The 24,409-nt window shown below is 46.5% G+C and overlaps 2 protein-coding genes across 3 annotated transcripts; one reads left to right on the top strand and one right to left on the bottom strand.

Moving 5' to 3' along the window:
- Positions 1-6,713: 6,713 nt before the first annotated feature.
- Positions 6,714-12,544, bottom strand: LOC126999937 (bifunctional phosphoribosylaminoimidazole carboxylase/phosphoribosylaminoimidazole succinocarboxamide synthetase-like). Its single transcript, XM_050863119.1, has 9 exons — positions 12,381-12,544; positions 11,425-11,622; positions 10,861-11,039; positions 10,253-10,460; positions 8,733-8,818; positions 8,429-8,539; positions 8,026-8,169; positions 7,577-7,742; positions 6,714-7,378 (listed from the first exon to the last, which is right to left on the bottom strand). The coding sequence occupies exons 1-9, from the start codon at positions 12,385-12,387 to the stop codon at positions 7,212-7,214; spliced, it is 1,266 nt and encodes a 421-aa protein (XP_050719076.1). The 5' UTR covers positions 12,388-12,544; the 3' UTR covers positions 6,714-7,211.
- A 1,142-nt stretch (positions 12,545-13,686) lies between these two features.
- Positions 13,687-21,541, top strand: LOC126999929 (amidophosphoribosyltransferase-like). 2 transcript variants are annotated; one of them, XM_050863095.1, is made up of 10 exons: positions 13,687-13,922; positions 14,137-14,603; positions 16,652-16,773; positions 17,248-17,396; positions 18,331-18,595; positions 18,759-19,049; positions 19,276-19,403; positions 19,807-20,028; positions 20,592-20,712; positions 20,894-21,541. In XM_050863095.1, the coding sequence occupies exons 2-10, from the start codon at positions 14,395-14,397 to the stop codon at positions 21,031-21,033; spliced, it is 1,647 nt and encodes a 548-aa protein (XP_050719052.1). In that variant the 5' UTR covers positions 13,687-13,922; positions 14,137-14,394; the 3' UTR covers positions 21,034-21,541. The 2 variants fall into 2 exon arrangements, with proteins under 2 accessions (XP_050719052.1, XP_050719061.1); XM_050863104.1 differs by having other exon boundaries at positions 13,689-13,922; positions 18,331-18,583.
- The last annotated feature ends 2,868 nt before the right edge of the window (positions 21,542-24,409 follow it).

Raw genomic sequence — 24,409 nt, 5'->3', positions numbered from 1 at the left:
TAGTAGTAGTAGTAGTTGTAGCAGCAGCAATGTCATGTACTGGTTCATTGACAGAAACACCTCATTTGATAGATCAGTCTCTTCCTTACCCTCGACTTTTATTACCAGTGTCCACAGCACTTGTAACCTGTAAGGGCAGGAGGAGGAGCAGTGACTTGTCGGGCTGTGAGTGAGGTTGGAAAGTGACGGCATGAGCTGTTTTAGTTATTAGCCCCGTCCTCACTGATCCCATTAATTTAACCATCCTAAATTCACTAAACAACCAGGGTTGGCAATGATTAAATCAAATTATTAAATCATTGATTTTTTTCAAAATTTTTTTTTTTTTTTTTTTTTTTTTTTTACTAAAAGTATTCCATAAGTTAAATGATGTGCTCCAAAGATGGTAAAGTAAAATAACCTATTCATGTGCAATGATTCATTTATTCTCTTCAAGGTATATACCCCTCCCCCCAAAAAAAATCCTACATTATTATAAATTCATAAGTAGGAACTGACAACTGAGATGAATTAATCCTTGAAATATGTTTGAGTAGTAAAGTACATAGTTCAAATCACTCAGCAGGATATATATATATATATATATATATATATATATATATATATATATATATATATATATATATATATATATATATATATATATATCATATATATATATTTATTTTTTTATTTAAAAAACAACAGCCCTGTAAACAACATAACGGTGTAGGCGCCGTACTGCTTTCCCGGGTATTAAGGTGGTTGAAACTCCCAGACTGACTGAATTCAACTTTAATCAATATCTCTTCACATCAGTCTTGGTGTAATCGTTTCTGCAAATTCACGATAAGTCTTAGACGTACGAAACTTAAGTAAATTCGACCTGCGTAATTAGGCACTCTTCAATACAATCAGTTCTACAATATCTTGGTCTGTGTTACGAAGATAACAGGTAGCCGTTAACTCCGTTAGCCTGAACAATATAGCCTATACATAGCATTCCTGAGTAATCAATTTTCATTACAAAACACATACTGTATATAAATTGTCTCATCACATACATGAAATAAACAAATAATACAACTATTAACATAGCAAAACGTGTCCTCCTCCAAACTCAACAACAGTAGGCTCCTTCCACAGTTGGCTCGTCGCTGTCTAGCACACGGGTTCGATCCTCTTGGCTCTCGTGACTCGTCTCCTTGCTTCTTGTGTCTCTAGGGGACGAGCGCACGTCTCGTCTCTGTCGGGGCTGGGTCTGCCAGGCTGGTCTTTCAGTGCTTTTCCCGCACATTTCCGACCTAGGGGCGGCGTGGGTATTGTAACGAATCCCACATGTTTGTTTGTAACTCTGAGGGTGAGGTCAAAGTGCATGCCACCTGACATGCGGTCAAGATACCTCACATATGATAAACATTATCACTAACATCTGATATTGCAACACCTCACATACAAAGCCTGCATACAACACATACCTACCGTGATACATACTAATGTTTAACGGCGATCGGGATACGGAAGACACGAAGAACGAGCGATCGTCTTAAATTCGAGGTTGAGGTGGCACTTGCTGGCTCAGGCCTATGGTCATAGAGAGGGTCGGCGGTGTGCTTTCCACTACCATAATCGGTGTTTTCCCTGTTCCTCTCTTCGCCATCACACAGTCAAGTTGACTGCAATTACACATAGTTTAGTGTTTTATTTTGCTTTTATTTTTAGGTTTACCCTAAGCTGTGAAATCGTTCAGTCTATGAGCGTAGAGTTTTTAAAGGCTGGCGTACTGTCTGCTGCAGCGTGCTTTATTTTATTTATTTATTTATTACTTTTTTACAAGGTGGACTTAGACTAAAGAAAATATAAGCAGAGAAAAAAGCCGCATCTCGCTGCTCCTATGTATGGTGTTACTCTTATGTTATTTCACAGGAGTGAATGAAATTCGTAATGTTTAGCGTGTTTAATTACGATTTTTATTACAAAGTTCACAAAGGAGATTAGTCGGGTTCACACTAGAGTTCTTCATATGAATGGTTCAGAAGTCTTGTCAAACTATTATACTAGCTTTATAAAAATTGTGCACGTGCCTCCCCCCTCCCCGTAGCTAGATGACTACTTCGAAGGCCCTATGAAATGTGGGTATGTAAGCCTCGAAATACTGGAGGATTTGGAGCATGGTGTCCACCGCAATGATTCCAAGTGCAGCTTCTGACCGATATGAGTGGCAGGGATGTGCGTCCGGAAACTGTGGTGGTGGTGGTGGTGGAACTTAATTAATGGAGGACTGGGTGGTGGTGGTGGAGGTGGATTGGTGGTAACAAGGCGTGTCTGGGCGGTGTGATACACGAATCGTAGCATAATATCTGTTGCTCGGCACGACATGATGCTAGGATTCGTGAACCTCGCTTCGCCTCTCCTCTGCAGCAGCGGCTTCGTGGTGTTGGTGGTGATGGTTGACGGTGGTGGTGGTAGTTCATTGTGGTGGTGGTTGGCGGTGATGGATAGTGCTGGTAGTGGTGGCGGTGGTGGTAGTTCATTGTGGTGGTGGTTGGCGGTGGTGGTTGTGGTGGCGGTGGTGGTAGTTCATTGTGGTGGTGGTTGGCGGTGATGGCTGGTAGTGGTGATGGTAGGTAGAGTCACGTGGTGTTGAAAACTGGGATCGGAGGGAGTCAAAGGGGTTCATATTAATTAAAAGTAATAGTAAGTAAAGGTAAAGTTGAGGGCATATGCTATAGGTGCGCGTTGCCTCGGTGCTCATCTCCGTCGCATTAGCCCTTGAGCCTATGGTGGGTAAAATGATAGTGATAGTGAGACAGAAAAGAAGGTTCAGCTAGAGCATAAGAAGGTAGGAATAAGAGAGAGAGAGAGAGAGAGAGAGAGAGAGAGAGAGAGAGAGAGAGAGAGAATAAAAATGCGTACGTGAGGTATGTACAACCCTAATCCCTTACACACACACACATGAGAATGGTCCCTGCATGTGGAAAAATGATGATGCTGTTGGATTTCGAGTTGAATATAAACACGAGGAAGAGGACTGGAGAGAGAGAGAGAGAGAGAGCGCTGACGGGGCGGCTTTGTGGTGGCTGGCTGACGGATTGCTATCGCTACACTCACTCTTGTTATGATTACCTTTTCATGGCGGATGCAAGAAACTGCCACGGAAACCACAGACCCCTACACGCTCTTATCTTTCCTCCTACCACCTCCACCTTTGCTGATATCACGACACTACTACTACTACTACTACTACTACTACTACTACTACTACTACTACTACTACTACTACTTCATCTGAGCAACATTAATTACATGACATTGCAATAGGTTACTAACACACACACACACACACACACACACAATTGGCTAGAGCGCCCCGCTGCAAGGCTTCACGGCCAAACAGGCGGCGGTTCGAGCCCCGCTCAGGCCGGATTCTTTCCGTTGACTAGTAGTTACTGTCCCCCCTTGAGCAAGGGGAACAGTGGTGTGTGGTGTGTGAGGTCCTGGCATTCTTCACACTACTATACGGTATGCTATGTTATGTTATGGATAGGTAAAGGGTTGGTGATATGTTCGCTTTGAAAGGTGAAATTTAGTAGATTATAAAGATGGAGAGCTGACTAACCTAGCTGCTTTTTTTTTACCTACTAGACCACACCTTTCATGATATATAATTGCATCACACCGCAGCAGGAACATCATACTTACTATATACTCTCTTTCACTGCACTATTTCCTACCTGCAGAGTTCACCTTGCTTTTGTACTGCATCACGTCTGGCAGTTGAAATTTGTTTTAACCTCCAAGCACACACACACACACACACACACACACACACAGCTCTGCATAACACTTACGTTCACACTTATAGTTTCACCACATTACGGCAACAGATAAAACTACTACTACTACTACTACTGCTACTACTACTACTACTACTAGTACTACTACCACCACTTTTACTATTATTACTACTAAACAACCACTACTATAACCTCTATCTCTACTAAACTCTACTCTGGAAATGACATACCATACATACTACCATGAAAATTTACCCTTTTTAGAGACAAAAAAAATATTCAAGAACGTACGTTACCTGCGCATAGTATTAATGTTGCTTGTGTTACTTGTATTGTGTTGAGGGACGGCTAGGTGTGGAGACGGTGACGAAGGCGATGGTGGGGGTGGGTGAAGAGGGACGGTCGGATGGAGTTTGCGGTGTATATGTGTGGTTGTGATGGAGCGGTATAATGTGGGGTGTTGTGCTATCCCTGGTGGTATGCGGGAAAGGACTACACTGGAGATTAGGTTAGAGGTGGTAAGGACAGCTTGAGGTTAGATTAGAGGTGGTAGGGACTGAGGGAGATTAGGTTAGAGGTAGTAGGGAATGAGGGAGGTTAGGTTAGGTTAGGGGTGGTAAGGACTGATGGTGGTTAGGTTAGAGGTGGAAAGGACAGATGGAGGTTAGGTTAGAGGTGGTAAGGGCGGCTGGAGCTTAGGTTAGAGGTGGTAAGGACGGCTGGAGCTTAGGTTAGAGGTGGTAAGGACGGCTGGTGCTTAGGTTAGAGGTGGAAAGGACTGACGGAGGTTAGGTTAGAGGTGGAAAGGACTGACGGAGGTTAGAGGTGGAAAGGACTGATGGTGGCTAGGTTAGAGGTGGTAAGACTGCTGGAGGTTAGGTTTGAAGTGGTAAGGACTGAGGGAGTTTAGCTTAGAGGTAGTAAAGGTAGGTTAGTGTTAGTAAAGGCGGGCTCCAGCGTGGACTTCGAAGGGGGAGTTTCAGGAGCTACCGAGGAAAGTTAAGGACTCCAACTGGCTCATGGACGATCTATAAGTACATTGGGGTAGGATTGAAAGGCCTGAAAATCCCTCTCCGTACCTTGCTGATGTATGTGGGACTCTAGAATGACGTGTGGTGGGTGGTTGATGAGGGTGATATGGCCAGTATTGTGGTGTGGTATGGGTTTTTTTTGTGGGGAAGATTTGAATGCCATGACGCCGATGGTATAGTTTAGTTAAGTTTGGTGGGGGAATAGGAGAAAAAAAAAAAAAAACGTTATAATGGGCTCCTGATGTGGAATGAGGGTGGTATATTGGCCCCTGTTGCTGTGTGGTGTGGTGTGGTGTGGTTAGGTGGAGCCTGAACGCCATGACCCCGGTGGTATGGTGAGGTTGAGTTTGGTGGGACATTGGTGACTTAGCGAGGTATTGTAATGAGTTCCTGATGGGGTGGATGAAGGTGCTATGTGCCCCTATTGCAGTGTCGTGTGGTTAGGTGTGGTCTCAGTGCCATGACCCCGGTGGTATTGTTAGGTTGAGTTCGATGGGGCACTGAGGGTAAGGTCCCGGCTGCAACGTGAGGCTCTGTGGGCTGTAGTTAAGTTAGGCAGGAATGGGAGGGCCCTGGCTGCAGCGTTAGGCTCTGGGTAGTGTGGTGGGGGCAGAGGCGGAAGGATCCTGCCTGCGGTGTTCTGATGTAGTGTGGTTTGGTAGGGCAAGAGTGGTGGTGCCCTAGGCGTAGTGTAGTGATGTGGTATGCTGTGGCAGGGGTGGTGTGGTATACTGTGGCTGGGGTGGTGTGGTCCTGCTAGTGGTGTTCTGATGTAATGTGGTTTGGTAGGGTAAGAGGGGTGTGTCCCTGGGTATAGTGTACTGGTGTGGTATGCCTAGGCAGGGGTGGTGTGGGTGGTATGGCTCCAGCTGTGGCGTGGTGTGGCTCGCAGCTGCAGCGTGGCGGTGACGGCGGAGAGGACGTACGGGAGAGTCGTACGGACGAGGCGCCACTGGAGAGGGAGGCAACTGGCTGCGGGACCGGAGGGGGGCCGCCTATATAGCCGAGGCGGGGCCGGGAAAATCTTGCGACAAACACTCAACACACTGAGAGCGTTTCAACTGCCGGCGAGCGACCGATCTGGGGGGAGCGTCGAGGGTCTTGTCCGAATGTGCGTGCATCGGCCTACCCTGCGTCCCCTGACATTGCCATGCACCCCTGCCCTGCCCTGAAGCGTGTACGGTAGGGTTGTACGTGTCAAAGGGTCACAATTCGGGGGGCTTTGGAATGGAGGTACCCGAGAACGAGGTATCCTGAGGGGAAGAGGCGTGGCGAGGCCGGTTCGGGACGACGTCTTCATCCGATTACTCTGGCGTCGCCTAACACAATCGCCCTCGACTCCGTCGTAAGCTGGGCCGTCAACATTACCACACTTGGTATTTAATCGATTACTTCTCTATTCCCTTTTGCGTGGGGCACCGCAGGCCTGTCGCCCCTATAACCTTTTCCCTCACTCGCCGGCCTCAGATGCTCGTGCTCGTAAATGCTGCCTCATTACTCCATCTGGATCCCTCCTCAGCCGTATTGATGCGCCCCTCGCCAGTAAGCACCCTCCACGCCGCTGCCGAACGCTACCTGCTCGCTTGCTTCTCCGACTTGGTGCAAACACATTAAAAAAGTCCATTGATTTTTTTTCCCAGTTTCATTATAATCAGTAAACTTTCATAAAACTGGAAACACGTTCTTGAAAAAATGAAGGCTGACCCAAATTCAAGTCTAAGAACGCGGCATACTTTAAACGAGTGAAATTTACTTGAGTGACCGTACCATACTATAATAAAGCCTTACGATGAATATATAGCTAGCCATGCGCAGCTTATGCGTACCTTTACTACATTAGGGTTTCAAACGCAACCAGAACAAGTTTATTAATTTTGTAACACCAGTGGAGGAAAGGATAAGACGATTATACAGTGCATCCTTTTATTCAACAAACTTAACAACAATATGATATGGTGGTCATGGTCCCTTTAACGAGGTGCCTATTGTTTCCCTTATTTTGGTATGTAAGTATGAGAAGACGAAGTGAATGGTTAATTGCCTGGCCCAATCTTTCTTACTGGACAGCTACATTCACAAATAAATCTCACTCCAATGTATAGTTCATATACATAGATCCATTACATTACATCGCTATAACTATTCTGCTAGTGTATACAGTATACTAAACGCTTGCTGATTAACAGAGGCCATTGTGAGAGGTACAGGTGCAAGGGAACAACTATATGAAGAACTGCCATTTACCATACAGTCTTCAATCGCCACACACTTATGTCTATATGGGGTCAGCTGGGTGGATTGCCTTCAAGGGTACAGCTATATGAACACACCCATTTACCATACAGCATTTATCCGCTTCACACTAAAATTAATGTCTACGTGGGGTCAGGCGAGTGCGATCCCCTTAGTGGTTGTTCACGGCCATGTCCCGGTCCGCGTGCTTGAGCCCCACCCACAAATTGAGCTGCTTGGCTCGGAGCTTGGCCCAGATGACGTGGTCGGTGAGGCCCAGCATGGTGGCGGCGGTCTGGGCGGCGGCCTCGGGATACAGAACCGTCCCGCAGCCCATACCTGTACACACACACAAACAAAAGAAAGAAAAAGGATAAGAAAGATGAGAGGAAACGGCGTTATTTGACTAGCGCGACATGGAAATCAATTGACAAATGTTAACCAAAATATATCATACGAAAAAAGGGATACATTACGAGAGGATTAGTGTATAGCGTGATGTGTGTGTGTGTGTGTGTGTGTGTGTGTGTGACCTACCGGAGGGGAGGCTGAGGGAGGACCACACGTCGCGGGAGACACTATCGGCCTTCAGCGGGGGGCAGTTGATGACGGGCACGCAGGTGTTGGCACAGGTAACAGGACCCAGCCCGTTACTCCTCCCGGCCACGCAGACGAAGACCAGCGGGCGACTGCAAGCCTCGTACTGCAAAGGTCATGATTATAGAACACACACACACACACACACACACACACACACACACACACACACACACACACACACACACACACACACACACACACACACACACCAATCACCTTGCACCTCTTTCATCACCCTTCTTATACAATCCACTACTCCCCTTCTCGCTCCTATCTCCACGCTATTCCACTACATTCCACTCCATTCCTCTCTTCTCCACTACCCCTCCCCTCCTTGCCATACTTCACTCTCCACAGACAAGGTAAACGTTCCCACACACACATACCTGGGCGACGATAGCGAGGGTCTCTTCTGTCCCCTTGTGAGCCGAGGTGACCCGCAGGTGGCAGGCGACGCCCAGCTTGGCGCAGTGGCTCTTGATGGCCTCGGCGTGGCTAGCGTCGCTGGCAGAACCCATCAACACCACCACCTGTGATGTGTTCGTCTTATTACAAATGGCCTCGACAAATAGCAGTATCACTAGCCAGAGGGATCCCAAAGCATAAGAAAAAGGAGGAGAATCGAAGAGGTAACGAAATAATTCCAAACGGTCTGCATGCGCTCTAAACTCACTAATAAGTTACTACATAAAGGGGAACGGTGGCATGAAACAGCCAGAAGAAGAAGAAATAAAAAAAGGAAGAAAAAATAACCATCATAATAAAACACAAATGGGTAAAAACACTCACGAGGCCTCGGGATTCGGGCATGAAGGCGTCCAGCTTGTCCGCCACCCACTGGAAGTTCCTTTTGACCTGACTCAGCCCCTCCTCCGTCACCGTGCCCATGTTACGGTACACCTGAGAACCAACATGGAATTGCTTTAGCTTTACGTTTTTTTTTATCATACTTATTCTAAGAGGCGAAACAGGTTAAGATGGAGGAGTGCGAACACTAAAAGCAGCCTGTTCAGCAATCCTCAAATACCCGAGACGCCGATAAAGAGAATAATTATGGCGTTCACCTGGACATTCATTAGTCTTCGTGTCTCACCTGTTTGTCCTTCATGAGTCGCTTGTCACCGGAGGGCCAGAGGCGCCACGAGTCGGAGTCAATCGTGTCCGAGACCAGAATATCCCCTGTAAGAGAGACGTATCCGATTACCCTTCATGTATAGATCTAAGTCTATATATACCAAGTCAAGTCACTCTGCTTCAAAACTGCGACCGGTACGCGCAGGAGGCGGTTTTGGGGCAGAGCAGCGGGATGACGTCACTTGGAGCTAAAAAAAAAAAAAATACCCGCCAGTTCAGGGATGACTTAAGTTGGGGCCGTTTGTGCACACTGGATGTGCATTCTCGCCTTCTTTCACAGCGCGTTCAGGCAAGCCACTTACGAAAAAATGTGTCTTTTTATTGTGCTATTGCGTGACTGTAATTTCAATGACTACAAACGGCGGTGTGGGATGTTGAATTGATTGATTTAAATTAGTACGCCTTTCCTCGTTTTCTCTAAATCCCTGTTTCTACATTCTCTAGTTTGGCTCCAAGCAGTGTCACGCATAAACCACGCCTCGGACGTGTCTCCTCCCACAAACCTGCGTATGACTTGGTGTATATAGACTTGGGTATAGATTTCGATCCTTCTCCTTCCTGCCTGACATTCTTTTTTTCCAACTCCTTATCCCGTAGCTTTTATAGTTCTACTCTCTCCTGATGTTCTAATCCCTCTTCTCCCTCGTGTTCCCCATTTTTCCAACCCCTTTTCATCTACGGATCTGGTGGTGATGCGGCTAAGGCTGGGCTATAGATATTACTGGGAGGTCAGTGGGGCTGACCCTGTACCTTGCCGCTTGTGTGCCAGGCCAGGGGGTCACACGCTCAAACACTATGTCCTAGCTGCAATGTTCTGCTATTAGTGCCTACCGCCCACAGGGCCACTGGGACCTGCCTGGGCTGGTGGGCTGGTTCATTAACAATAATGTTCTTTCAGCTGTGCTTAGTGAGCATCCTGCATTTGCCCCTAGATTGTAGTCCATATGTACAGTACCTGATGTCTGCTCCCTTGACTAAATCAAGGCCTCTATTTTTTTAGCACTTGTCCCCTACTATTTTATCTTTGTAGTTTCCTGGTGCTACTTACACATGTATCCTTAGTTGTATAATCACAATCTGTACTGCCAGGGGGTTGGGATGGCATGCTCCTCCCTTCTCCTTTGTTGTTTTACTTGCAACAATAAACTATCAATCAATCAATCAATCATCATAATTATCACCTGCAGCTTCTAATCTTCCTCTCACCTTTATTCTAATCCTTTTAGTGTTAGTTTATCTTTTGATCCTCCTCCGGGTTCTCATGCGCGTGTTTCCTATTCACGATGTAGAGAACGCCTTGTCAAACTATCACTAGACTTAAACCTATATACCCATGGAAATACTAACACAACCCCTGCGAAAGCCTTATTAAATGCGGTGTGTAAGCCTCGAAATGTTCTCGAGTGTTTTTCATTTTCGTGTTGCAGAAGCTTTGTCAAACTATCACTAAACTTATAAAACTACTCCTCTTATACTTACCCGTCTCAGCGTCGATACCGAACTCTATCTTCATGTCGATAAGAGCACAGTCGAGCGCCGCCCACGCTCGTTCTAGCACCTCGAATACGGCCACTGTTGTTCGCGCCATAATATCGTACTCAAGCCTCCCCACCACCGTGTTCCCCACCTTCAGCCCCGCCTCCAGCACCTGTTCCTCGCTCCACTGGGGGTCGTGGTTCGCATCGTCCTGCCAAGAGGAAGGGAGGAATAAGCGAAGGAAGGAGGAGATGCGTTCGAGGCACTTATTGAAGGTTTTATTATGACGCTAGAGAATATAGGAAATGATTTATGATTAGCCTATGGTGTATATGAATCAATGGAGTAACGTTAAAAATCATATAGTGAAGAGATAGATATAGAGAAAAAAGACATTATGACAGCACAAACACAACAACACACGTGAATGCAAAAAGACAGGTTAATGGACGCTGTATAGAATAGTAGTAGTAGTAGTAATAGTAGTAGTAGTATACTAGTAATAGTAGTAGTGTATAGGAATAGTAGTACTACCTTGAAAAATGTCTAGTTTGGGCGAGGTGAATGTGTAGTATATAATAGTAGTAGTAGTAGTAGTAGTAGTAGGATACCTTGAAGAACGTCTCCAGTTTTGGTGGCGTGAAGGTGTAGCCCTCCGTGACCCCCGCGTGCCGCCGCAGGAAGGAGCCCGTGGCCACGCGCCTCGTCACCCACTCCAGAGGCACCATATGACACCGCCGGGACACGTAGGTATGCTTGCCGCTCGACCGCACCCATGACGTCTTGAACCCTGCAGCATGATGATGATGATGATGATGTCTATCTTTCTATCTTTATTTCTCTTTATTTTGTCTATTTGTATAGTCCTCTTCAGGCTTATGTAAGTTGCGTAATCTTTATATCTTTATATATATATATATATATATATATATATATATATATATATATATATATATATATATTTTCTCTCTCTCTCTCTCTCTCTCTCTCTCTCTCTCTCTCTCTCTCTCTAATACCCCTATCCAGTATAATGACATGGTTAAGAGAGCAAAGTGGAGGGAACGAAGAAGAGGAAAAAGATGAAGCAAAAAAGAGACCCTTGCATAACTCAGTGCCTTCTTCCCTCTCCCCCCCCCCCCCTAAACAACACACCTCCCCCCTCTCACGCCTCTCACCTGCTTCATTGAGGAACGTGAACACCTTTGCGTTGGTGGCGTTGGAGATTTCGGCCTTCCCCTGCAGGTCGTGGGCCTTGGCGCCGTCTCCCGCGGTGATCCTGTCCTTGTTGACCACCAGCACGTGCCACTGGTCGCCCTCTATCTCGTGCACCGCCTTCGTCTTCCCCTCGATAATCTGTGCTCCGGGCTTCGGCTCTGTAACATGGCGAATAGGGGGTTGATATAGTGTTATTGAAGAACTTTGCTGACCAAAGACTCATTTAAATTATATATGTAGATATAAATGGCATTACGTACAGTCAAATTAAGTATGAACCTCTCTCTTCTCGTTTAGGTTAAGCGAACTAGTTATGACTATGGGTGGTGTACATAGTGCAGTTCATTAACTTTCATGCTTTAAGGTTGATTTCAGTTATGTTTGTGGATAAGAATAACATTACATGTAGGTGTACCTCTAAGTATAGGCAAAGTATGAACCTTTTTCCTATGCTAAACGAGTTATATATAACTACCCTCAGTAGAACATGTAGGAAGCTAATGATCCAAAACGAAGTGTAGACGACAATGTGCTGGTAATGACAGGTGGTGCAGTGGTTTGTGTGCCTAGCTACGAATCCCAGGCCCGGGTTCGAATCCCGGCCCGCTGGGCAGTCGGCGTGCAGCTCACCCAGGTGTTCATCCTCCCTTTTGGGCTGGTCGATAAATGGGTATACCTGGGGAAGGTAAACTGTGGTAGCCCGAGTGTCACACTGGTCCGGGGTAATGGGTTCTTATAGCTACCACAGCCTCAAGGGCCAATTAATGCGACGGAGATGAGCACCGAGGCCACGCGCATCTACAGCGTATGTGCCTATCTTTAACTTTTATCTGAGTCGTAGTTCCTTATGATTAGTTGTGATGAATGAATTAAAGGCATGTGTCCTTAGCCCTGAGTACAGCTATCTAACACTTACCAGCCATGATGCAGCAGCGGCAGGCGATGCGGTGAGCTGTGGGGAAGGTCTGAGGGTCTGGCGGGCGTCTCCTGCCGTCTCGGGATGAAGCTCTATCCCTGTTGTCGGGCTCTCCTTCTCTAGAGTTGCCAGGCTTGGATTTCTAGATTAATTACCTTGATTTCATTCATAACAAAAGCATAACGCATGTGGCCGGTGATAAGAGCTCGTGGTTACCTGCCGCACACCTGACGTGGCCGGGGTTCATTCCCACGCTCACACCTGCTTATCATGAGGGGTTTCTTTCACATGGAATTCAGTTTAGATCTCCATTCAGTCGAGGCTTGCCAACCTCACAGCCCCGGCTACTGTACCCACCCCAGGACAGTGTACGGCCGGGGAACTTGGGGCGTTGCCTTGTCCCTTGCTACCCCAGCCCCGTCGATGCAATACCCGGCTGAAGGGACGATGGTATTACATGTGTTGCCTCAGAAGTCTTGCTCAAGACACTCATAAAGTGATTCTAACGCCACATCAGTCCACCCTTGCGAGGATCCCAGCAGGGCGAGGTTATTGGGTAGCAACACTATAGGGGCAGCCCTCAAGGTCACGACGGAAGACAGGGGTAGACAGACAGACAGCTGCTGGGTGGCTAGCTGTTTCTACCTCGCTCTGCCCGGACTTAACTCCACCAGCGAGGAGATCCTTTTTTTTCTAATTTGGAGTCACGTGAACAAGCACGTGGCAGTCAGAATGATCATCAACTGCATGGATATCAAGTAGGCTAAACGAGAGAGAAAGAAATATTATAGCGTGCCCTGTAGCACCACTGACAAGGGGTAATAAAGGGAAATTAAGATCGAAAAGCCTCTATTGGGATGAAGTGATATATATACCAGTTATAATAGTTATACGAGTAAACATTTTCTTTTACAATAAGCGTCGTGTTTGTGTTAACCTCATCTGAGTGTGTCAAAATCGGGGGAGAGGATGATGATATGCATGCGACTGTGCAACACTATGCGGCTTATCTAACAATTTGTAACATGCGTATAAACTTTCATTAATTAACAAGACATATATATAGCTATTGGAAGACAAAATCATGGGCTATGTATTTGCCTTCTGTGTTATTATACTTCATAGTTAAAGTCAATAAGCTAATTATAACTAACAATGACTAATAATAACACTAATAATAACTAATGCCATCTCGTAAGGTTGGCAGTTCCTCCCTCTCCTGCCCTACCCAGCCGTTCATCCCTCATGCCACCCCCCACCCCAGCCTCGGTACGTCTGTCCTTGACTCCTACAGATTCCCTGACCACTGGCGTCGCAACATCATATTTTCTAGATGACTCTTCAGCTTGCATCACTAGTTAGCTCCACTGCGCATGCTCTGTGGCATATGGAACGTCAGCGGGATGTGAGAACTGCAGTATTTAAATAAGCGATTTAGGTTCACGCCGCCACCGTGCACCACCACCACCACCGAAGCCTTGTTGTGGGCAGGCTAAAAGTGTTTATACAACCTTACACTTGGGTTAGGGGAGTACTGTGACTGTAAGTACTTGTATTATTGGTTTTGTATGATGAGGAAGGTTACACATCACTGGAATATACGGCGCGCTCAGTGCTATGAAAAGCAGTTTATATATCGATCGGGATATAGCACCGGATAGTTATTTAAAGCGCCCACCAGACTCCCTCATCAGGCCTCATTTCGTTTACGTGTTCTAGAAATTATGTACAATATGTTTTATTCCCTTTCCTTAAGACCTGTGCGGCTGTGACCTCAAACGAACGCCAGGCAGCGGTGAGAGGAAGAAATTTGGTGGTGGGCAAGGGCATGGCAGGCAGATATAGTAGCCTGCAGTGTAACCCGCGGAGCCAAACTGTTGAGGTGTGTGCTGCCGCCTTTCTAGACTCGCTGTTTCTTGTCTGACTGGTGAAGGGGCGTGGAGCTAGTGTGCTACCCTCTCGCACACCCAAGCAACTTTCTCCTTTGTTGGTGCTGGACTCGAGAGGGCTGGAAATGAGTGAGGGTGTGAAGAAAGCGATGGAGAGGAGCAGAGAAGACCGTGCAAGGGAAGAAAGAAGAGCGGAAGAGGAGGAGGAGGAGGAGGAGAGGCGGCTGCAGGAGGCATGTGGTGTGGTCGGGTGTGTGCTGGCTCGGAACTCTCCAGACGGGACGGTGAATGTGGCCAAGATGATCTACCTGGGATTAGTGGCACTACAACACAGGTAAGTTAATTAGGTCTCTCTCTCTCTCTCTCTCTCTCTCTCTCTCTCTCTCTCTCTCTCTCTCTCTCATTAGGTTCTTGTATGATATGTAAGGCTAATATAACAATTAATATAGGTCTCTCTCTCTCTCTCTCTCTCTCTCTCTCTCTCTCTCTCTCTCTCTCTCTCTCTCTCTCTCTCTCTCTCTCTCTCTCTCTCTCTCTCTCTCTCTCTCTCTCTCAAGAATTCTCAAGAATAAAGATGTAATACTCCCGCTCTACAACAGTTTAGTCAGACCCCACTTGGAATATGCGGTACAGTTTTGGTCCCCCCACCATGCAAAGGATATTGCTAAATTAGGTGTTCAGCGTCGGGCAACGAAAATGATCCCTTCCTTGCGCAACAAATCCTACGAAGAAAGGCTTTCTGCCCTTAACATGTTCTCTCTTGAGAAACGTCGCCTCCGAGGAAAACTGATCGAATGTTTTAAAATACTTAATGGTTTCACGAATGTAGACAGATCAGCATTGTTTATGATCGATGACACTTTGCGCACGAGGAACAATGGCGTAAAACTCAGATGTAGACAAGTAAATTCAGACTGCACCAAATTTTTCTTCACCAACGTTGTAGTTTTTTTTTTTTTTTTTTTTTTTTTTACAGCAAAGGAGACAGCTCAAGGGCACAAAAAAGTAAACATAAATAAAAAAAAAAGCCCGCTACTCGCTGCTCCTAAAAAGAATCCAAAGAGGTGGCCGAAAGATAAGTCAGTTTCGGGAGGAGAGGTGTCCTGATACCCTCCTCTTGAAGGAGTTCAAGTCGTAGGCAGGAGGAAATACAGATGAAGGAAGATTGTTCCAGAGTTTACCAGCGTGAGGGATGAAAGAGTGAAGATGCTGGTTAACTCTTGCATAAGGGGTTTGGACAGTATAGGGATGAGCATGAGTAGAAAGTCGAGTGCAGCGGGGCCGCGGGAGGGGGGGAGGCATGCAGTTAGCAAGTTCAGAAGAGCAGTCAGCGTGGAAATATCGATAGAAGATAGAAAGAGAGGCAACATTGCGGCGGAATTTAAGAGGTAGAAGACTATCAGTATGAGGAGGAGAGCTGATGAGACGAAGAGCCTTTGCCTCCACTCTGTCCAGAAGAGCTGTGTGAGTGGAGCCCCCCCACACATGAGATGCATACTCCATACGAGGGCGGACAAGGCCCCTGTATATGGACAGCAACTGTGCAGGGGAGAAGAACTGGCGGAGACGGTACAGAACGCCCAGCCGAGAATGAATAAGCTTCCACCATCAGTGGTCCAGTGCAACACGATTGACTCCTTCAAAAATAAGCTCGACCGTCACTTCCTTCAACTTAATATCAACTAGAGTAGAAATGCAACGTTTTGGAGTCTTCTGATTAATGTAAAATCACTTAGGTTTAAGGACAGACCACCAAGTCTGGACCATGGGGTCCGTGTGGTCTGATTTTCTATGTAAATCTATGTAAACTCTCTCTCTCTCTCTCTCTCTCTTTCTCTCTCTCTCTCTCTCTCTCTCTCTCTCTCTCTCTCTCTCTCTCTCTCTCTCTCTCTCTCTCTCTCTTTCATTAGGTTCTTGTATGAAATGTATGGCTAATATAACAATTAGTAAGCCTCTCTCTCTCTCTCTCTCTCTCTCTCTCTCTCTCTCTCTCTCTCTCTCTCTCTCTCTCTCTCTCTCTCTCTCTCTCTCTCTCTCTCTCTCTCTCTCTCTCTCAATAAATAGGCCAACAGCTGAAAAAGTTGTGTATAATATTAAAAGTAGGCATAGATTTAAAAGGTTCCTATGTATTCGGGTATTTCAAAACAGTACATTACTCATGATTAAGTTCGACCCTAATGTTCTCAATGCAATTAAGCAAGAAATGTTGCAAATAAATAAAACAGACGAGAGGCAGAAGTCGAAAGATATTGCGCAGATCTTCTCGTTAGGACACAAAAAAACATCGAGAGAGAGAGAGAGAGAGAGAGAGAGAGAGAGAGAGAGAGAGAGAGAGAGAGAGAGAGAGAGAGAGACTATAATGAGTGTGTTAATTAATAACAGGGGTCAGGAGAGTGCGGGCATCGTCACCAATGAGGACCCAAGCAGCAAACACTTTCATTACCAAAAAGGAGACGGGCTGGTGCCGGCTGTCTTCACCGAGGAGAAACTCCACAAACTAAAAGGTATGTATAGCTACAGTACTCTCTCTCTCTCTCTCTCTCTCTCTCTCTCTCTCTCTCTCTCTCTCTCTCTCGACCGCCGCCACCTTCACCTAATATTCGCTAAAGTAGAAATGCAAAGTCTTGGTGATGGTGGGTATTATATTTGATGTCATTTCACTTAGGTTTAATGACTACCTATTTTGGACTATAATTAGGTATGTGGTCTGAATATCTATGTAAATCTATGTAAATGTGCCTTCCCTTTATTTCTTGCCTTTTTCTTCCTTCTCTAAGTTTCTCGTTATACTTCTTAAGTCTTCCTCCTTTTTTTCCTTATTCTTACCTTTCCGTTTATTCCCCTAGCCTTTGTTTCTTCTTTCTTTCCTGGTTTTATTCCTTATTTCCACTTTTCCCTATATTCCCTTACCTTTTGTGTAGTCTTGATATCTGTGTGAATCTATGCAACTTCCTCATTATCATACGCATGCCCTGCAGGTAACATCGGCATTGGACACTCGCGCTACTCCACGGCGGGCGGGCGGGATCCCTCCAACACTCAGCCCTTCCTTGTTCACACCCGCCACGGACCTCTGGCAACAGCCCATAATGGCGAGCTCATCAACGCCTTGGCCCTCAGGAAAGCGGTGAGCTCAATGGGTGTTTGCATTTACTTGGTACTATCATTATCGTCATCATCAGTAGAAGTAAGGTCGCCTTCACACGAGAGGTTTTTTTCCCGCGCGGTAGTATGGCCGCGCGGGTGGGTGTCTATGAGGCATGTCTTCACACGAGCGTTTTTTTCCCGCACGGTTCGTCTGCAGCAGTGCACAGAATACTTGTCAGTTTGTCGGTGTTTGCTCGAGATGGAGGACGTAAAGAAGAGTGATATATGTATACATAATGAACAGGGCGTTAATAAAGAAGAGACTAAGTAAATGGTGGACCCACCCAATAAACAGCTCTAGGCTCCTTCAAGGAGCATTCTACACATTATATTCTGACCTAAAGCTTATGAAGAAAAGTTCTTCAATTATTTCCGCATGTCATCTCCTGCATTTGAAGAACTTGTGAGCAAACTGAACCTCTGCCAAAGATTAACCACGACTGCCGCTCGGGGAAAAACCTCGCATCTGAAGGGATCCATAGACTTCAAGAGTATTCTGAACCGCCTGGCCCCGCGCGGGTTAGCAGTGCACGCGGCTGGTAAATTCTAAGTCTGATTTTGGGTAAATCATTGCCGCGCGGGAATTAAGCCGCGCGGCCAGCGTGTGAAGGGCCTCATCAGAAACATCTCAAGTAATGTATAGGTTTCACTGGCCTCATTGAACTTCATTAATTGATTACTAAACCGCGCGGGAAAAAAAAAACGCTCGTGTGAAGCGGGCTAATAGTTGTAGCAACAGCAGCGTCAGTCATCGCTAGCACTGCTACTGTTACTGCTGCTGCACTTTCCTATATATTAGTTAAGTTCGAGTAGTAGGCTATGTGTACTCTGCTCATCTTTGTTTTAATTACCATACTATTTTATTTACTTCAGCGGTGCGAAGCTATTTAATATCCTTCTCTGTTCGGCCGCAGATCCTGGACCGCGGCGTGGGCCTGTCCACTCACTCGGACTCGGAGCTCATCACCCAGATGCTATCGCAGGCACCTCCGCGGGGGGAGAAGGCCAAACCAGATTGGGGCGCCCGAATCCGCCACCTGATCGAGGCCACACCCACTGCCTACTCCCTAGTCATCCTCCACGGAGACAAGATCTATGGTGTGCGTGACCCCTTCGGCAACAGACCGCTATGCATTGGGAGACTCATGCCCGTCGGAGGAGCCAATGGTGATAACTCAAGTTAGTGTTGAGGCAGCGGCACTCAGCCGCTGACGGTGGTGCCAGCCGCATCACCTGCGGCCCTGCTTTCCTTATATACTTGTCACCTCACCATACATGTCACTCCACTTCCGCGGCAGTTAGAGGTAACCCACGTCACGATCCCGTTTCCTCCCGAGAACAGGTGACGCCTCGCCCAAACCCATCGGCTGGCTCTTCAGTTCGGAATCGTGCGCCTTCCAGTCCATGGGCGCCACGCTGATGCGAGAGGTCTACCCCGGCGAGATAGTCGAGTTGAGTCCGGACGGCGTGCGCTCCCTGGATGTCGTGCCGCGCCCCAAGTCCTCCACCCCCCTCAGCGCCGCCCACGGGGACCCCGACCACGTCAACCACGACGACATCCTGCTGGCGCCGCTCCCTGCCTTCTGCATCTTCGAGTACGTCTACTTCGCCCGCGCCGACTCCGTGTTTGAAGGTGGGTCTCTGTCTGTCTGTCTGTGTTTACCTATCTGTCTGTCTGTGTTTGACACTCTCTCTCTCTCTCTCTCTCTCTCTCTCTCTCTCTCTCTCTCTCTCTCTCTCTCTCTCTCTCTCTCTCTCTCTCTCTCTCGATAATAATGATACTTGTGCGTGCATAATGATAATAATGATACGTGTGTGTGTGTGTGTGTGTGTGTGTGTGTGTGTGTGTGTGTGTGCAGGCCAGCAGGTATACAGCGTGCGGCAGAGGTGTGGGCGCCAGTTGGCTATAGAAGCCCCGGTGGATGCCGACATCATTTCAACGGTGCCCGAGTCTGCAACTCCGGCCGCGCTTGGCTTCTCCTTGCAGGTAGGCGCCACTCCCTCCCAGAGATCCTTGATGTGCATGAGTAGCTTGTAGACTTGTAGACATAAAAGCGGTGAGGTTTATGGATGTTTACTCTTTTTCATTGTACTATCATCATCATCATCATCATCAACCCCCTAATACCTTTCCCTCCCTTCCTCTCCTCCCCTTCCCTTCACTCTACCTCCCCAATCCTTCGTGATAGATATTCCCTTCTCTACCTCTCTTCTCTTCCCTGAAACTCCCCTTCCTGCGTGAAAAGATAGATTTCCCACCTTACCTTTCCTCCCTTTAAACCAGACAAATGATGAGGATCGTAAGACTTGTTAGCACTCCCCTCCCCGATCCCGTCTCTCTCATGAACGTACTATCGGCTATTGTTTAATTAACGTGATGCTTCCGTCAGTCTGGCATCCCGTACGTGGAGGTGCTGTGCAAAAACCGTTACGTCGGGCGAAGCTTCATCCAGCCCGACAAACGCTCCCGCCAGTTAGCCGTCGCCAAGAAGTTCGGAGCGCTGACGGAGAACCTGATGGGCCGGCGCGTGGTGCTGGTGGATGACTCCATCGTGAGGGGCACCACGGTGGGGCCCATCATCCAGCTCCTGCGGCAGGCCGGGGCACGCGAGGTGAAGCTTGTTCCTACCTACTGTATAGACTCGTGTAGAAGTATTAACCCGGTACCAGCGACGGGCCAAATTTCTGCTATGATATAAACCCCCCAAAACAGACGATGCATAAACTGATCACAAATGCATTGATATATAGTATTATGAAATGGTTTGTGTGTGATGATTTTATCTCATTTTTCTCGCTTAGAGGGGCCTTTAAGAAACCTGATCCCCGCAGCTACCGGGTTAAACACGTATAATTTTGATTCATATATTGCCCCGTCATTCATGAAGGCACAAATATATATAGTCTAAATTTATCATATTCAAAACATATATCACTGTAGAGGAGCAGAAGTAACAAGAAATGGCGCAGATTGAACACAACATTGAAAGACTAGAATTCACATTTGAAATTAAAAAGAACAAATAGAAACAAATTTAATTAGACTTTAAATTAATATAAACGTGACTGTCTGCTCCAGGTAATCCCACGGAGAGAATCACATAGAATCATTTAGGCCTCTCACTTTTTTTTATATAGTTTTCCCTCACGGTTCCCCTTCGTTTGGGTTTCACAGGTTCACATCAGGGTGGCCTCCCCGCCCCTCAAGCACCCCTGCTACATGGGCATCAACATTCCCACGCGCGGGGAGCTCCTAGCCAACCAGAAGCCTATCGAGGAGTTGGCGAACCACGTCGGTAAGGATTCTGTCTACAGTACACACATTTTCTTCTTCCTTTTACGAAGTCTCTTTTTCCTGATCTTGGCCTTGTCGATGGTATATTGATCTATTTTCATTTTCCAACAAGAGTTAATTTCGGTTGCAGCATATCTTTAAAACCTTGCGTGTCTGTTGATTGCATTCTGATCCTCCTACAGGTGCGAACAGCTTGGCCTACCTGAGTATCGATGGGCTGGTGAAGGCAGTGCGTCAGGGCATAGTGGCAAGGAACAATGCCCCCGTCGGCCACTGCACTGCCTGTCTCGATGGAAACTACCCCGTGCACCTCGAGTGGTAGTCTCCGGTGTAACTCAGGTGTTGGATGGTTGCATGTTGGCAGAATACGTACAGGTAGGAATGAGTGGAAGTTAAGCAATGATGGATTTCTTTGATGCTCTCTCCTTTTCTTTTAAATAACGTGGATTTGCTGAGCGTGGGATATTGTTGTGGGTGTGTGATGAATTTTCTCGTTTTTCCTTTTTTTATTTTTTTTGCATACTATTGTTTTTTTTATAACGTTTTAAGGGGAGATAACTAACATTCACCTGTAATGCTTGCGAAATCCAGGTATGCCCCCGTTTCTTTTTGTATCTTTTCTTGTATAGTGTAAAAGTGAGTGTTGTGATTTTGTACTCGACCGTTCTTGTTGTTCTTGTTATGCTTTATCAAAAATTATCTGTAACACTTTGTTTTAGTATGACTTTGTGCAGTGTTTCATAAGCGATGTTGTGGTGCGTAAGTGTGTTTGTTTACAAGTGTTTTTTGTGTGTTTTTGTTTTTCCCTTTAATAAAATTGCGGAAATATACATATCGCATTTTGAACAGGCCTCCAGCAGATCGGATGAGCCCTTTAATCCTCGGCGTTCTCTTTACTGATTGAAGAGTGTGTTTGAAGACCCAAAGCGCGAACGGAACTGGCCTTAACATCATCATCAACTGAAATTTTCCATTGCAATATGTTTCTACGCTACATTTTGCATCTTCATCCGTACAGGAAGTTAAAAAGAGGCGGATGGAGGAGGTCAATAAGTTGATTTCCTTTTCAAATTATCTTTATGTAACCTTTTTGCGTCCTCGTCAGAGTAATTGAAATATGCGAAAAGTTAAAAAGGGAGGCGGATGGGGGGAGGGTAAGTAAGTCGTTTGATTGATTGACTTGGGAATTAAGTCATGACGCCGCAGCAGGAGGTGGGGGGGAGGTCAGTTAGCAGGGGTGATGGGGAGTGGGGGAGGGACGGACCGCAGACCTAAGCAAGTCAAGAGGCTGCTGCCGGAGAGTCTCAGTCGAGGAGTGGCGAGCCAGTGGTGTGTAGGTGGTTGGGTCACCGCCTCCACCTCCCGGCATGAGTCGCCCTCACTCCCTTCACATTCCACCTAACTTCCACGCCGAGGATTCCGCCTACAGCTCGCAGTGCACACTTCGGAGGACGGGTTCCGGGGGTTCGGATCCTTGCCTTTGGCCTGCCAGGGGTCGAACTGGGGCCGCGGGAGCTGAAGCGTCGAGTGATAGAAGAGGAAACAAAAGTGAGCCTGCTAAAATATGTCAGGCTTATCACAACAGACGAAGAAGACACAAGGAAGGAGAGGAGGACGAGGAAGAAGAGGACGATGAGGAAGAGGAAGAGGAGGAGGGTGAGGAAGAGGAGGAAGACCTGTGGTGGTTGGCAGGAGGAAGCGAAGAAGAGAGTGAGGAAGATCACGAGTCCCTATGTTCTCTGCCACATCGGCGTTCTATCAGCTCGGCGAAGGAAGAGGAGCCGGGATGCACTAGTCTCCGGCGGGCACTGACGTCTTTCAGCCTAAAACTGCTTCACACAGAGAAGGAGCGGCCGGTGCAGCGTATCTTGCGGCCGCCGAGGCGACGCCAGACCATGCGGGGACTGAGTGGTCTTCCGATAGAGGCGACGAACCAGTGGAACGCAACGACAGCCCACGAAGGATACTAAACAAACAAACAAGAAAATGCAAGAAACCTCGTCCTCGCTTTTCCATATTCCTCTCAGTCGATATTTTGTTTTCTTTTTCTATTTTTTTTTTTTTTAGTTTCCGTCAATGGTGTCGGTATAGGCCTAGTGGTCGGCCCCAGCCCGTTATGGCGCGGGCAAGCGTTTATAATGCCGCCATCTTGCTTGACGAGAATAAGAACTTCATGCAGCTTGAATTATAGAAAATGATATTGAGGGAGGATGGCAAGGAAAAAAGAAAGAAAAATGAATAAATTTAATCTGTCATGTTGATATTGTCTGCTTAACAGTGGTTTACCCAATCTCTGTCCCCTTCCCTAAATCTGACATCTGTAAATTGGTTATTCATTTATCCATCACTGAATTATGTAGGACTTCCTCTTCGATAGATTACATATGCTTTACAATATTTATTTTTTGCTGTGGCTTATTTTATCGCGGTCAAATTGGCTTTTTTTTTTTCCTTATAAAAGATAATATAATACTGTAAGTTACTTGCCTAACGAAAGCGATTTGTGGTGATTTATGGTTGTCCGTCTTGCGTATATTAAATTTTTTGGAGCACTATTCTCTATTCATTGTGTTTTGTATCCCCGGGCGGAGTGGACACACACACACACACACACACACACACACAATATGATCAATAAAATAAACAAGATGTGTATAAAAAATATCCAATGGTTTTTTTTTTACTCTCTCTCTCTCTCTCTCTCTCTCTCTCTCTCTCTCTCTCTCTCTGGGTAGTGACTGTCGATGCAACTTTTGCCCCGCGTGACCTGAATCTGAAGTAAGAGGAAGGTTGAGTTTGTTTGAGAACCATCTTACTGACACCCCCCTTCCTCCTCCTCCTCCTCCTCCTCTTCTTCCTCCTCCATTTTTTTGTCGCCACCATCTCCTCTTTTCCTTCTCTGCTGCTGCTTGTTCCCCTTTCTCCTTCCCTTTGTATATATATCCTTTGCTCTTGTTCCTGCCCCTCATCCTCTGCCCCTCCTTTCCTTTTCATTCTCCTCTGCTCCTCTTCTCCTTTTTATTCTTCTCTGCTCCTGCTTTTGTTCCTCCTCATTCTCCTCCTCTTCATCATTTCCTCCTCTACTCCTGCTCCTGTATGTTCATCCTCCTCTCCTTTTCCTACTCTCTCCTCCTGCTCTTTTTAATTCTTCACCCTGCTCCTCCTCCTCCTCCTGCTCATCTCCTTTTCTATTCCTGCTCCTGTACGTTCCTCCTCCTCTTCCTCCTCCCGTTTATGCCTTCTTTGCTTCCACTCCTACCCTTTTTTTTTTTCTTCCTGCTCCCCCTCCTCCTCCTCCTCCTCTTTAATTCTTCTCCCCAAACACTTCAAATTCTTTTTTTACCCTCCCCTTTTTATATCCCCCTCTTCTTTTTCTTTCTCCAACCCTCCTCTATTTTTCTTATATCGCCTACTATTCCCATTTTTTCTACTCGTTCCTTTTTTTTATTATTTTCTTTACTCTTCGTCTTTTCTTGGAACCTACTTTGTTTTCCGTGCATATTGATCTCTCACCTCCATTCCAACAAGCTTCTTTCTTTATGAAGTTCATTTTAAGACCAGATTAATTTATCCACTTGTATACGCGACGCTGATATCCTTTTTTCATCCTTTATCAAACAGAGAAGTGGAGGACGTTGGGAAAGGCCGTAAGGTAGGAGGATATAATATGGTCATTTCCTCCGCTTCAGGGTAACATG

This window comes from Eriocheir sinensis, chromosome 2 (genome assembly GCF_024679095.1).
Source record: "Eriocheir sinensis breed Jianghai 21 chromosome 2, ASM2467909v1, whole genome shotgun sequence".
In the NCBI taxonomy this organism is placed as follows: domain Eukaryota; kingdom Metazoa; phylum Arthropoda; class Malacostraca; order Decapoda; family Varunidae; genus Eriocheir; species Eriocheir sinensis.
The sequence above is the reverse complement of the archived record's forward strand: the minus strand, read 5'-3'. Positions and strand labels throughout refer to the sequence as shown.